The 14662-nt window shown below is 40.5% G+C and overlaps 4 protein-coding genes across 5 annotated transcripts; 2 read left to right on the top strand and 2 right to left on the bottom strand.

Annotated features, from left to right (window-relative positions):
- On the bottom strand, positions 829-2814 carry LOC109717212. The gene is made up of 3 exons (XM_020242882.1): positions 2434-2814; positions 1404-1652; positions 829-1231 (listed from the first exon to the last, which is right to left on the bottom strand). Exons 1-3 carry the CDS (start codon positions 2812-2814, stop codon positions 995-997), a joined length of 867 nt encoding a protein of 288 aa, XP_020098471.1. The 3' UTR covers positions 829-994.
- Positions 3491-7451, top strand: LOC109717210 (chitinase domain-containing protein 1). Its single transcript, XM_020242881.1, has 8 exons — positions 3491-3830; positions 3924-3997; positions 4494-4574; positions 4691-4775; positions 5082-5179; positions 5258-5345; positions 6032-6377; positions 6922-7451. Exons 1-8 carry the CDS (start codon positions 3558-3560, stop codon positions 7164-7166), a joined length of 1290 nt encoding a protein of 429 aa, XP_020098470.1. The 5' UTR covers positions 3491-3557; the 3' UTR covers positions 7167-7451.
- Positions 8217-10419, top strand: LOC109717520 (protein ROOT PRIMORDIUM DEFECTIVE 1). The gene has a single exon (XM_020243362.1). The coding sequence runs from the start codon at positions 8433-8435 to the stop codon at positions 10059-10061; it is 1629 nt and encodes a 542-aa protein (XP_020098951.1). The 5' UTR covers positions 8217-8432; the 3' UTR covers positions 10062-10419.
- On the bottom strand, positions 10856-13980 carry LOC109717863 (RNA polymerase sigma factor sigE, chloroplastic/mitochondrial; the record flags this gene model as incomplete). 2 transcript variants are annotated; one of them, XM_020243810.1, is given in 5 exon segments in its annotated part: positions 10856-11286; positions 11454-11717; positions 12392-12628; positions 12926-13072; positions 13493-13980. In XM_020243810.1, coding segments are annotated over 5 exon segments (942 nt in total). In that variant the 3' UTR covers positions 10856-11091.

The raw sequence follows: 14662 nt of genomic DNA on the forward strand, positions 1-14662 counted from the left end.
TGACTCGTAAATTAAGGGAGAAGAAAAACGAAGGGACGGGGAGATGGAGAGAGGTTGTGGCGGCTTTTTATTAATTAATTAAATTAGTGTGTTAGCCTCGGGCGCAAGAAAAGTTGCATAGATACTTTGATTGCTGTGGCTGCAATTCGATAACTTGTCCTCTCTCCTTCGGATCCCTTTTTCGGGTTTGAGTAGTCTTATGCACAAATGTAGTAGTTTTGAATCCCAAAATATGATTTTTCTTTTCTTTTCTTTTCTTTTTTCTTTGTGCAATGCAATTTTAAGTTAGGCCTTAATTCTCTTTTATTAACTAAAATATGTTTTAAAAAAAGTGCTGGAGATCTTATCTCATCCCTTAACCGCTTCAAACTAAAAAAATCTGAATACAAACAAATCGTGCTTATTATGAGCTATACCATATTTGTAACTTGCTCTCTGGAGCAAATAATGTGATATAGTTAATAGTTAATTAGGTCGAGTCAAACAGCGATCATCTTTGGATTTGAAAGAACCCAACCCAACCATTATTACACTAATTAAGATTATATTGGGTCCAACGTAATCTGTTAATCAAATTGTGTTTGGTCGGCTCATATGATCATATCAAACTCAACAACATTCAGACTATTGCTGATAGTACAGTTAGTACATCAGAAAATGGGAAAAAAAAAATTACATCGTGTCTATCCATCCAGCATCAGTAATTTTACACTAATCTTCTTATAATGTTTTTTTTTAATATTCTAAACTTGAAAGAAATGTTGAGCCATCAACTGAACCGTCGTAAGATTTACATTCTACTTTTAATTTAAGCGAAGGAGCTATCTTATTATCCAAGAGGCAGGTTACAGATCAACTTAGACAAAATGTTCCCCTCTGCAATTAAAACTCAAATGTAAGATACGGAAATCGCCACAATTCCAAAGCACCAAGAACTCAGCTGCAGCCTACATATCATGTCCTTCGTTTCTTGCCAGCGACGGGGAACCGCGTCCTAATGAACCGAAACCGCTCTCGCCTCCTCGCCCGGCCGGCGCCTTCTGCTCTCCTCCCAGTTCAGCGGGACTCGACCTTCCCTGTCTCGACTGAGCCTCTCCTGCGCCCCGCCACGGAGCTTCTCCAGCCTGAGTCCATCTGCTTGCTGCATCTCAAACACTTTCAGTACATTGCATAGTCCTCCGACGAAGAACAGCAGGCTCCCAAACAGACACAACCATGCCCAGCTCTTTGCCTGCACGTAGTCGGTTAGCAACCGTATGACTCAGTTTCTAAAACAACTTCAGTAATATCAAATAAAGTATATGAAGATCATACATTAAAGTTAACTTTTAAAGCTTGTTTCTGCAGAAACCCTGGTGGCAAGTAACAAGGTTCTGACTGCTTGAATAGCTGTGGAAGCTTACCATGATCTCGGACTCTGGATGAGGCGAACCGGAGACGTAGTGCCGATTGAAGAAGCCGCCAACCAAGAAGAGCAAGCTACCCATGAGGAATGGGAGGTTTACGCTTGATTGCAGGATCTGGGTGCGGCCGTCGGCTCTCTCGTAAACCTGGCACGCGTTGAGGATCGAACCCACGAGCCACAACAGCGGCCCGGCAATCAGTGCATTCAATGCGTGCTTCTCCAGCCTATAACTGTATCCTCTGTTTTCCTGCAGGATTATTTTCATAATAATATAAACTATGATTTGATTAGATTAAAGCACATCCGGGCCCAAATTAAGCGTTTTAGGGCATAACTATGTATCTTGGTCTCAAACACCATTCAAATCGTTTATGTTTAGTTAAGACTATTGCTAAATTGTCTCCTAACACAGAGAATTATGTTGAACAAGGCGACAAGGATTTATCAGGGCAATTGGATTATGGAATTCAGATTTTGCTGAAGAAGTGATTATTGGATATGAAAATTCTCGTCATAGTTCATCAAGATCATTCCGCAACACGCTAATCAACCATTATGCCTCGTTTATTTATTTATTTGGTAAAAACATATCGAACTTATGTAAATTATAAACCATTTTTAATTGACTATGTAATTTTTTTTTATATATTTTTCCACTCAATTTTTTTAATTTGTTTAATTTGAATCAGTCAACGGCACCTTACCTTTAAAATTAATTATTTTTTCAGATTTAGTTACGATACATTATACAATTCTCACCTTTATAAATTTATTAAAATAAGTAATTAGCTAAAATTTTAAATCAACGTAATGTGTACCAACTCAAATCAAATAAAAATTTAAACAAATTAAAAAAAATAAATAATAAATTAAAATTTTGAAAGATTGGATAATTATTCAAAAATGGTGAACAATAAGTTCCGTGAGTTTTTTTTTTTTTTCTTTTTTTCTTAAATCCGAAGCTCGGGCTTACACTGAAATGTGTGTGGAGAGTTTTGAGTATTTGAGCGCCGGACCAAAATTAATGCACGCACCTGACTCAGTAGTAACAGCACTCCGACGAAGCTAAGGACCGATCCCAAGAAGCACACCGCCGGCACTGCAAACTCGACGAGCCCCAGCTGCAGGTCGAAGCGCACGAGCCCGACGCGGCAGTCGATCCCGGCAGCGTGCGCGGCGAGGTCGTGCGCGCTCGCCGCCGCCGCGATCGCCAGCGCCACGAGCGCCACCACCAGCCCGAACTCGCTGCTTCTGCTTCGCGGGCCAGCAGCGGGGAGCTGCGCCGCGAAGCCGGCGAGAAGCAGCAGGGAGGCGAAGACGTAGACGCCCGCGTTTATGTACTCCCAGCGGTTGCGCGCGCCGCGGGGCCCGTACGCGCGGCTCTCCCGCGCCGTCACGAGCTTCACCATGTATATGTTTTTTTTACTAATGAATTACAAATAGCTCAGTGGGACAGAGAAAAGAATAGAGAAAAGATTCATATTTCATAAGAATATATGTACAAAGCGGTGGTGCAGGTCAGGAATGAGAGAAGCGTGAAGGGATTGAGGGAATGGACACGTGGGTTGTTGCATGCATGGGATCGCGTGAAGGGCACTTGCGTGACACGCATGACTCTGGTGTATCATGTATGGGTGGAAATGTAGAAGAGGATTTATCCCTGTGTCTGTGTGCGTCGAATTTTACTTTTATTTTTACCAATGTTAATTAATATTTGCTAGTAGTTATATTTATTTTTCTTAAAGAAATTTAATTGCATATGTGTCCTTACAAGGCAATCTAATTGCATTATTTGTTCCTCAAAATTCTTCTAATGTTGCATAGTTTTTAAATATATTTATCTCTAATTAATTTTTTTTCCTACAAAATAATTATTATATTTTTAATTTCTTTAATACCAAAAATTTAAAATAAACCGTCTAAACTTTTGCTAAAGAGAGAAAAGCACTGTTCAAAATCATTTTATTAAATAGTGCTACATTGTTTTAGTAATATTTTAGTATAAAAATCTCTCTTTAATATTATAATAATTCGGATCCGGGTTCATCCGACCCGACCCATACTGTAGTCAACACCAACACACCGAACTCGAATCAGCGTCTACGGCTTTCACCTCGATCGGCGCTCCCCCGTCCTTCGAGCCAGTATCCAAATGCCGACGCGGCGGCGCGACCGCCGCAACCCGCCCGGTCCATCCGAACCGGCCAGCCCGAACCGGCCGGCTCAGACCCCACCCCCCGCCGCATCAAAACCGCGCCTCCTCCTCGTCTTCTTCTTCTTCCTCCTCCTCCTGCTCCTGGTCTTCGTATCGCTGCTCGCCGTGCACCGCTCCAATCGCGGCTCGCCGAACGCCGGTGCACCCGCACTTTCGGTCTACGAGAGGGGCCTCGTCAAAGCCGATGTTGCGTTCCGAGAAATCCTCGCCGTACGTTCCATCCTTCTCTATTCTCTTTCTCTTCCTCACTGTGATCGATACATATCTCCTTTAGAATTCGCGACATGTGCTTAATTTATACAGGAGAATGCTAGGGTTTCGGAGAACCGATCTCGCCGCCACTTCCCGAATCCCGTCTTGGCCTACGTTACTCCCTGGTGTGTTCTTCGTATCGCGATTTTTTGAGTATTTTTGTGTAATTATTCTATGTATTTTCCCCAATTTTACAATTCCTAGCAACGGGATTAGATAGAGGTTAAGTTTCTCGCTTTTTAGAGAATCTAAAATGGGCTTCATTTTGGAGCTTTTTGCTTCTAATTGCAGCTTAAAGCTGTTTGTTTCACTGTAACGACTTTTATATGGTAGGTGACAGGATTTGCTTTACTCATGGTTATTTAGAGGATAAATTAGTTGAATTGTCTTGTGTATTTTGATATTGTGTCAGATTTGTTAGTTGCATTTGAATGTTCGGAGTAAGGAGGTAAATGATAATCATATATATATTCATGATGATTATGCAGTTATCACCTGAGTTTCTTTTGCAATCTCTCAATTTATTTTTTTTTATTTTTTATTTTTTTATTTTTTTATATGGTTTGCTTGTATTTGGTGTTATTTCTGGATGTATTAATGTATAAAAAGTATGTAATGCAGGAATTCCAAAGGCTATGAAATGGCGAAGCTATTTACTTCAAAGTTCACGCATCTGTCGCCTGTGTGGTATGATCTGAAAAGGTATGAAGAACATTTCTTATTGAATAACCAACTGTTGTTATTTCGTCCTACTGTGTGTGTCGTGTATTCTTTCAGTCTAATAACCTGCTGCTGCTGCTTCTGCTGCTTCTGCTTAGCGAAGGGAAGAACCTAGTTCTCGAGGGACGACATAATGCTGACGTAGGATGGATATCAGAACTTCGCAAGAACGGGAATTCTCTGGTATATCATTATCATCCATTCCGATTGTTACTGGAACTTGTTAAGTCGTTTCTTTGAATACATTATTGTTAATTTAATGATGTTTCGAGTGTCTTTATGCAGTACGTAAGTACGTTGGCACTTAATTTTGGAAAAACAACACGGAGATAGTGATTCTGTGATTGAATGCATATTTTTGCAATCTGTTGATAAATATATCGTCTAGAAATCAATGACTGTTTGTTCTTGTATTTGTAATTTGATGGTAGTAGTAATAACCAAGCAAACTAGATTTATGTTGTGGCAAACTTAATATATGTCTAGTAGGTGGTCCCTAGAGTTGTCCTAGAAGCATTTCCTGTGGAGATACTCTTGAAGAAGAAACGGTGGAGTAAGGCGATCAATTTAATTGTAGATGAATGCAAGTAAGTCCTTTTTTTAAATAATTTTTTACCAAGTATTGATGTTACATTTTAACTTAACATCTTCTTGTGAATTCATAGGGAAATGGGATATGATGGTATTGTGCTGGAATCCTGGTCAAGGTGGGCAGTCTACGGTGTTCTGAACGACCCAGAGTTGCGGAATTTGGTATTTTCATTATTCACTAATGTTTAAGTAGCTAGTTACGATTTGAAATGTTAAATTTGCATAGACTATGGTATGGTTATCTGGTGGCTTTTTATTTCCTTTAATATGATGTATCGATAAAGAGTGGACATTGTTATGCCTGAATAAGTTGAGTACTTCCAGCTGATATGCAGCTCATTCTCTTAGCCGATAATAGTTGTATGTTTCACAGACGTTGCAAGTATCTAGAAACCCATTGATTTGGGATCGTATACATCAATTTGGAATGCATAGTATCATGTGTGCATTTGAATACACTTCTAAATTCCATTCACGTTAAAATGTTTCTCTGCTGTTAACATGCTATATTATTAAGATTCTTTCACAGCCTCACCAGTAGTATGTTAAAGTTGTCGAAGTTTTGTTATCTACTTGTCTATTTATCCATTAAGTGTCAACTGCAAGTTACCAGCACTATTCTTATGTTTCATAAAGAGAATTTTGCTCGATGTAACATGCCTAATTGCTTAGCATCTTCATTTTATCACTTCTCCAACTTTAGGTAGATAATTTTATCTCTCTTATCTCATTTATATATGTAGATGAATAAGCTAGTATAACTGCCTGTGCTCCGTAATATATTTTTCTCATCCTTTCATCTTGCACAAATCATTAAACTAATTTCCTCTTGTTCTGGTGAAACATAGGGGCTACAATTCATTAATCAGTTAGGGGAGGCTCTTCATTCAGTCAACTCGAAGTCAAATCTCAACCATCAGTTAGAATTGATCTATGTCATCCCACCCTCACATTCAGAGAAGCTCAGTTATCATGATTTTGGTCCACAAGATCTTCAGCAGCTAGGTACTGCTGTGGACGGCTTTTCTCTTATGACCTATGACTTCTCAGGGCCACAAAATCCTGGTCCAAATGCTCCTTTGAAGTGGATACGCGCTTCTCTCGAAATGCTTCTTGGTGGTGCTGACTCTGAACATGCTCCCAAGATATTCCTTGGTATCAACTTCTATGGCAATGACTTCGTTCTCTCTGGAGGTAAACGTTTGCTATTTTGGCCTGAGAATAGATTTTGAAAATGTAATAGTTGTTCCTTCAGAGACGTGTTGCAGTGAGAAAAGGACAATCACATGACATTCAACAAGATTAATTTTGACCAGAAAACCTTTTACTCTCTTTTTCCTTCTTTTCTATGAATTTTCCGCTCTAGAAACGTAAAAGACAAATCCCAGGCACGGAAATTTCCTTAATAGAGTGGCACAAAAATTTGGATTGATCGATTTACTACTGTTAATCTTTTATCCGGCATGTTTGACTTGAATGCAAGTAAATAATGCATTCTACATTAGATGATTTGACTATTGTTGGTTCCTTCACTATTCTGTGGCACGCAATACTGCTTGTATCTATAATTACTCATTTCGTGACCGACTGTCACAACGATAAAAACTTGGAAGCCTATTCAGAGCATGTTTAATTGATGTTCCTACAGGGAAGAAATCAATCGCCTTATAAATACATGAAAAGAAAACCTTTACTTGCTTCAGTGAATTTATCATTATGAATCTCTGAATGGTTTCAGGTGGAGGAGCTATCACTGGGAGGGACTACATCTCCTTGCTGGAGAAGCACAAACCAAAGCTGCAGTGGGAGGAGAAAAGTTCAGAGCACTTCTTCGTATACTCACTTAACAATGTGAAGCATGCCGTGTTTTATCCATCATTGATGTCTATTTCCTTGCGGTTGGACGAAGCGCGAGCGTGGGGGGCAGGTCTCTCGATTTGGGAAATCGGGCAGGGCTTGGATTACTTCTTTGATCTTCTCTAAGTTTCTCACCTTTCCATTAGGGCGTTTTGTTCGCAGAAACTGTAACTTAATCATGAGTCTCATTTTGTTTTGACTGTTGATATGTCTTCTATTTATTACCAAATAGTCCTAATTAAGTTGTGTAAATTGTGCAGCAAATAGCTTTTCAAAATTTGTATTTACTCTTGGCTATTAGGTTGGATTTTTTTCTTCTTTCTGCGAAAGACACCTTAATACTCAGCTATTTGCTACTTACTAGCCCATAATGATTCATGGTGGTCTCCTATTTTGGAGTGTTTGATTGTAGGTTCTTTAGTATCATGAATGGAAATTTGAGAATATGTACTTGCCAATCCTGTTCTTCTTATTTCCTTTTCTTTTAGATTGTCTCTGTGGACCACACTAACGCATCCTATTTCTGATGATGAAGTGGGATACAAAACGGAAACCTCGTGCCCGATATATATAGCATGCTTATCAATTTCTCTAAACAGTAGAGGTTGTGACTTATTTACTTGATTTGTCATAAAATGTATTAATGGATTTGTCAATAATTTATACATTTATTTATATTTTCGACTGTAAAGCATATGCTTTTTTTTTTCCGTCGCTTCAATTTAATATATTATTATATTAAATTTGATTGTAATTGTTCTTTATCTGTATTGAGAGCCTAAATACATCATTTAAGGGCCCGTATACCTTTTAATCTGCGCAAAATATGTAAATGTTTTCTGAATAGGAAATTTTTTTTTTTTTTACAAGAGCAATACTACATATAGAATCTAAAGCGAGATGTACATCTTTCATCCATTTTTATCCAAAACTGTTAATACTTTACTTATCATATTAATTTTTTAAAATTTTTGCTAAAAATTACTTGCTAGGATGGAGGAAGTATAGAAAGTATTTTCTTTTTTTTTACAAAAAATACTAGGTCGATTTCCAAAACACGTCCCTTCATTTCAAATTACACTAATGCGCACAATCTCGCTTAGTGGAGGGTACATACGCAAATAATATTTCTCGGGGCACTAATATGCAAAATCCTCTGAAAATATCCACAGGGGTTTTTGTTTCCCCAAACCCTCCATTCCTCGTGCCGAGAACACAAAAGGGTGCTCAACCCCAATCTCCTCTTCTTCAAAGTTCAAACACCTTCACTTCACTTCATGGTATGCTCCTCTCCCCTTCTCTAATCAAATTTATATATATTTTTTTCCCCTTTTAATCAACTAAAATTTTTTCTTAATACCACCAATTTTTTCCTCCAATTAAACCATTTTTATGGATCCAAAACTCCTCTCTCTCCCAAGAACACCATCTCCAACCCCTTTCCCCCTTTTCCTCTCTTACCCAAATTCCTCTTCCATCAATCTCCACAACCCAACCTTATCCTCAAAAACCCATCTTTCACTTTCCCTTACAGCCCCCAAAAAGTCATCTTTTTGGGGAAAAACCCTTCCTTTCCATGGGAAGAAGCCACTGCTCCTCCTGCAGAAGAAGAAAACGCATTTGCCCTTACACCCAGTATCAGCTGTTGTGAAGAGGAGAAAGGAGGCCCCTTTTGATAATGTCATACAAAGGGATAAGAAACTGAAGCTGGTGTTGAAGATTAGGAACATACTTGTGAACCAACCTGATAGGATTATGAGTTTGAGGGAGTTGGGAAGGTATAGAAGAGACCTCGGGCTCACGCGGAAGCGCCGATTCATCGCTTTACTGAAGCGGTTTCCGGCCGTTTTCGATATAGTGGAGGAGGGCGTCTACTCGCTGAAGTTTAGGCTTACGCCCGAGGCGGAGCGGATTTATCTCGAGGAATTGCGGGCGAAGAATGAGATGGAACAGTTGCTGGTCGTGAAGCTGAGGAAGTTGCTGATGATGTCCTTGGATAAGCGAATTCTCATCGAAAAGATTGCCCATTTGAAGACGGATCTCGGTCTCCCTCCCGAGTTTAGGAACACTATATGCGAAAGATACCCTCAATACTTCAAGGTGGTTTCGACCGATCGTGGCCCGGCGTTGGAGTTAACTCACTGGGATCCTGAGCTAGCAATCTCGGCTGCTGAGGTGGCGGCGGAGGAGAATAGGATTAGAGAGATTGAGGAGAGAGATTTGATCATAGATAGGCCTCCTAGATTCAATAGAGTGAAGCTTCCTAGAGGTCTAAATGTCTCCAAGGGAGAAATGAGGAGGATTTTGCAATTCAAGGAAATGCCGTACATATCCCCGTACTCGGACTTCTCCGAGTTGAGGTCAGGTACCCCTCAGAAGGAAAAACATGCTTGCGGGGTCGTTCACGAGATACTTAGCCTTACTCTTGAGAAGAAGACGCTTGTTGATCACCTCACGCATTTTAGGGAAGAGTTTCGGTTCTCGCAGCAGGTGCGAGGAATGCTGATTAGGCACCCTGACATGTTCTACGTGTCTTTGAAAGGCGACAGGGATTCGGTGTTTCTACGCGAGGCTTACAAGGACTCTCAGCTCATTGAGAAGGATAAGTTGTTGCTGTTGAAGGAGAAGCTGCGTGCGCTTGTCGCTGTCCCGCGATTTCGCGGAAGGGGGGCGGGAAAGAGTGATGAAAAGGATAAAGACGGCGAGGCACTGGAAGGACGAGATGGTGAAGAAGATGAAGAAGATGATGGCGAGCATGATGATGATGAGGAATGGTCAGATATCGATGATTCGTTGCTGAATGTCTTGGGAAGCGAATTAGAGAATGTTGATGAGGATTATGATGAAGGAGGTGATTGGAGCGATGATGATGAAAAGGAAGAATCTCCACCACATTTTCATGATGGTGAGAGCATAAGTTTTCAAGAAAGCAAACCGCATAGGAGTAGTGTCTCGAAACCTACTGATGACAAAGTGCTTGTTCCCATGTTTCCGGACGGTAGGCTGAGGGACAGGTGGTGAAAAATTTAGTTGTGTTGACTGATCGAAGCCTTTGCTGCAGAGTAGAAAAGGGACAATGCTGAGTTTGTTCTTTCGCATAATGCTTCAATCGTAGGTGCATGCAAGACTAAACTGTCGCTGAAATATTGAAACGAGACAAGAAATTGAACAAATTGAGAACTTTTGACATGTCAGGAACCTGTATCTTTGCTTGTGGGTAGGAGTTGTATTCTTTTCACAGTGCAAACAAATTATGGACTTTTTTTGTTGTCTTTTACATATACTATTGTGGTTCTTCCTTTTAAGGGCTTTTATGTAGCTTTTTTCTCTTGCATAACTTTTCAGATATTTAGACAGTACTGCCATGTTTGATATTCTATATTCTCACCTCATATTGCTTTAGGGTATGTTAAGCTTTGTGTTCATTAATTTTTTGTTTTTCACACCGCAGATGGTATTTTGTTTTGTGGATCAGATACTATACTGTGCTTGAGAAAATAGGTGATCAATCCTTAATTCTCTTTCTGCGTGAACCTTAGAAAATGAGTTAACTTCATCAATCATCTGATAGTTTCTTTACAAAGATAACTACACTCAATAATGTCAAAAAAGGTTTTCTTCATTTTATGAATCATGTTAGATGAAGGATTTCTTTTTAAAAAAAAGTGCTTTATCTCCTGCTGTTTGATCCACTGTGGGCCGAATTTCATTCTTACTGCATCAAATTCCAGTGAATTTTTCTTTAGGTATGAATGCTGCAAACTAACATTTCAGATGACACCATATGTAGACAATATGAACATAGTTCAAGCTCGTATATGAACTGAATACTTATTAAATGCCGATGAATATTTTCTAATTCACAGATTCATCAGCTTTATAAACTATAGTACAAACAAAGTTACACATGAGGTCTACAAATTTACTCAATTTCAGAGTAAAATTTGCATGTGATCATTTGCGACTATGATATCCTGTAAAATGATATACAGAACAAAAAGCTACAATAATTGGAAATTAAAGAGAGGCACAAATACAATGTGTCTAAAAATCAAACATATCTACGGAGGTAGTCGACCCGAACGGGATGTTTGAGCTTCATAAGTGCTTTTAGTTCATGCTTACGGACCATCTCTCTCGAAATATTGAGGTTCCCTGCAATCTCTCCCAAAGTTCTGTTGCCTTTGCCGTCGAGTCCATATCTTTGTCTTATAACCAGACTTTCTTTAGGTTTAAGTGAATCTAGCTGCAGAAAAACATCACTCAGTGAGAGAACTTGCAAGCATCAATATCAAATTACTCAAATTCGCAAGCAAATCAAATGAACCATATAATGAAAATTCTGCTAGATCCTATTTGAACTATTTCTTGAGAAGAACAATGTTTCAGCAATTTGTTTATCTTGACATTTACCACATCATCAAGAGCAAGTCGAAGAAGTGCTGCATGTCGACGTTTATCGCCACTGATACCATCAATATCGGTTATCCCCTTGATGAACTCTTCTTGTGTCACAGCATGCCTGGAGTTGAGGGATATGACTGGTTTTGAGGCCTTGATGATATCATTGTATCTCTCTGGTGATACTCCTACTCTCCCAATTATTTCTTCCTCTGTTGGTGACCTCTCAAGTTCAAATGACAACTTTAGTTTGGCCTTCTGGATCTCTTGCCTAATCTGCAATGTCCAGTTAAGAGTGATTATTAAACCAGGCTCAGGTTCTTAACATTCTGAATTACACAATTATTCAAGAATCTCAGCAATTTAATGCATTTTTTTTTTTCTGAAAACAAAAGGGACGAAGATCAAATTCTTGCCCCAAAAAAAACAAGTTTCTTAACCAGAATTAGTTCAAATACAGAGAATCAAGAAGGAAATCATAAACATCAGATGAAAGTAAAGAGGACCTACAAAATAATAGATTGCAGCAACTAAAATAACCTTGAGGATGATGATAACTAGTTGATCACAAAATTTTATGATGAAAAGGGGGAAAGCAGCAGGAAAAACCCCAAAAATGGCAAACTTATCTTTTAATGTTAAATAGAAAAGCCAAGATAATTTTTTTCTCCAATTTACGTAGTTTGTCCCTGACACTCATCTAACTAATGATTTCCATATATTACACTAATACATCAATCACAACGCCGACAGTGAAATTATTACACACAACTCCAATCAGCTCTAATAGGCTATCCTTAGTATGCAGCATAGATTGAAAACCCAAATACTCAAACACAGAAGTTGCCTATAAGAATCGTAGAATCTCTTTTCTTTTCTTTTTTTCTAAGAGATGAAGAATCTTGAAATTTTCTGTGTTTATTCTTAGAAAGTAAGAAGGAAGCTCATACCGACTCGATTCCAAAGGGAACCTTGGTGAAGCTTGAGAGCGTCATCGACCGTATTATGGAATGACGGATCCAGAAGAGGCCATATGTGGATAGACGGAAGCCGCGCTTCTGTTCAAATCGATCGATGGCTGTTATCAGACCCTTTACACCGGCTTGGCAGAGGTCTTGGAACTTCTGGCCACTTGCGATCTCTGGAAAGTATTTGTTGATGACAAACAACACTAACCGAAGATTATGCTGCAAAAGGTCCGATAGAACATAATCGGTCTTCAACTCGTGGCAATTAAATAGATTAACTTAATTTGAAAAATAAAAGGAAGCATCATGCTGAGAAAATTAACTTTGGCGTATGTATATTCAAAGCACATTAATGAGCAACAATAGAAATGTAAACTATCAAAAAGCTTTAAACTAAAATTACACATTGTTCTAGCTAAAAAAGTTATATTGAACTATGTATGTAATAATTTAAACAGCAAAATAAATGCGTATAACTTGAAAATTGATAGTTAGAAATGAACTAGTTACAGATACCTTTATTAGCTTGTTTCTTGCGGCCCGACCAACCTCTACATGTTGTCTCAACCGCGAAACCCTCATGTTCATTGCCGCTGCCATTTCACTGTCAGTCGGCTCCCTGAGCAGATCTTTGTGCAAGCTCTCCTTCATCTCGTAAATCACCTATGTTTTAACGGTAAAAGAAAAGATCAAACAGTAAATAATTTGCAAATAAGCAGTTCAAAGTAGTTTTTCAGATTGCGAGATTGTCAAATGAAGCTATAAACTACTTAAGGGTGATCTCATCATCAACAAAAAGCAACCATTTTGGTTTTAGTTTTCACCAACACAATTCTGAAGCCTAGTAGATGTATTAAAGCTATTATTGTTCATTTTGCGTAACATGATATCAGAACCAGTAGTACTTAGCACCATTTGTTCCCGACGACATTCATCATCTAATCGATTATATTCATATCCTTTGCCTCCCCTATCAATGCGAACACGTAAGCAGAGATGTTAACACTGTTCGTGCTTCGTCTCGTACAATTCTCAACCAAAAAGCAAAGGAGGAAGATAAAAAATAAGAACGAGGAGGCTCACCTTCATCGGCTGCATCAGCTCGAACAGCCTCGAATGCTCCGCCGAACCGAGCACCGGCGGTATCCTCATCCTCCTCCAGTCCAAGCACGCCAAATCCATCGACGCCGAGTTGTCCCTCACCAGCTCCTCCACATCCCCACCGTGCTCCCTCCTTTCACCCTCCCCCTTCCCCCTCCTCAGCGCCACCCTCTTCTCAAGGCTCAACCTTTTCGCCCTCCTCCGCCTACTCCTCACTACGCCCGCGTCCCCGTCGCCCCCGCCTAAGCGCTCCTCGTCGGAGACCTCGCCGGGGCTCAGCTTGTAGATGTTCTCGAGCGCCGCGGCCAACTCGTCGTAGTCCAACTCCGGGGCGCAGGGAGGAGCAGGAGCAGGAGCGGCGCGGGGGGGGGCGTTTGCTCTGGTCGGGGCCGGGGAAACCAGCGTCGAACACCTGGTGGGCCGGTTCGAGCCGAGGGCCAGGAAGAAGATGAGCGGCCGCCGCAGCGGCGGNTGAGCGGCGGGAGGAGGAGGCTGCGGCGCCGAGCGGTGCCGGGGGAGCCGCGGCGGCCGCTCCCATGCCCCTGCGCGCGCGCGCGAATCTGGGAGCAGAGGGGATTGCGGTGGACGGTGGGGATCGCGTGGCCGCCGCGGGTTCCGACGTTGAGAGCTCGTGTAACAGTAGAGGGGGTGGAACTGTGGAACTGTGGAAGATCGTAAGCGGGTGGTAAATGGCTACCACAAGCTCGTCGTGGGGCCCCAATGGGATCGGACGGTTGAGATGTGCTTTTAAAAGGATGGATCGAACGGCCGAGGATTTACACGACGTGGGCATCGCGGGGAAGAGAGAGGCGGGTGGGGGGAGAGATATATATTATATTTATATTTTAGGGGGAGAAAAGGTAACCCGTGGATGGCGTTGTTGGCACGTGGATGACTCTGATTCGTCGACCGATATTTCTGGGATCCACGTGTGGGGCCCGTTACACTTACAGGTGGATGATAAAATTGTGTGTTCTCCGCGCGACGCTTTCTTTATGGCTTTTTGTGAGGCTGACATGTGGGGCCTGAGAATATAAGATTGGGTTATTTATATATACACCCGGCGTAATCATCTGTTTACACTCTTTTTAATATTAAGTATAGTTTGTTTAAAAAATATTCTACTTTCAGAAGGTTAATAACACAATTTTC

This window comes from Ananas comosus, linkage group 11 (genome assembly GCF_001540865.1).
Source record: "Ananas comosus cultivar F153 linkage group 11, ASM154086v1, whole genome shotgun sequence".
NCBI lineage: Eukaryota > Viridiplantae > Streptophyta > Magnoliopsida > Poales > Bromeliaceae > Ananas > Ananas comosus.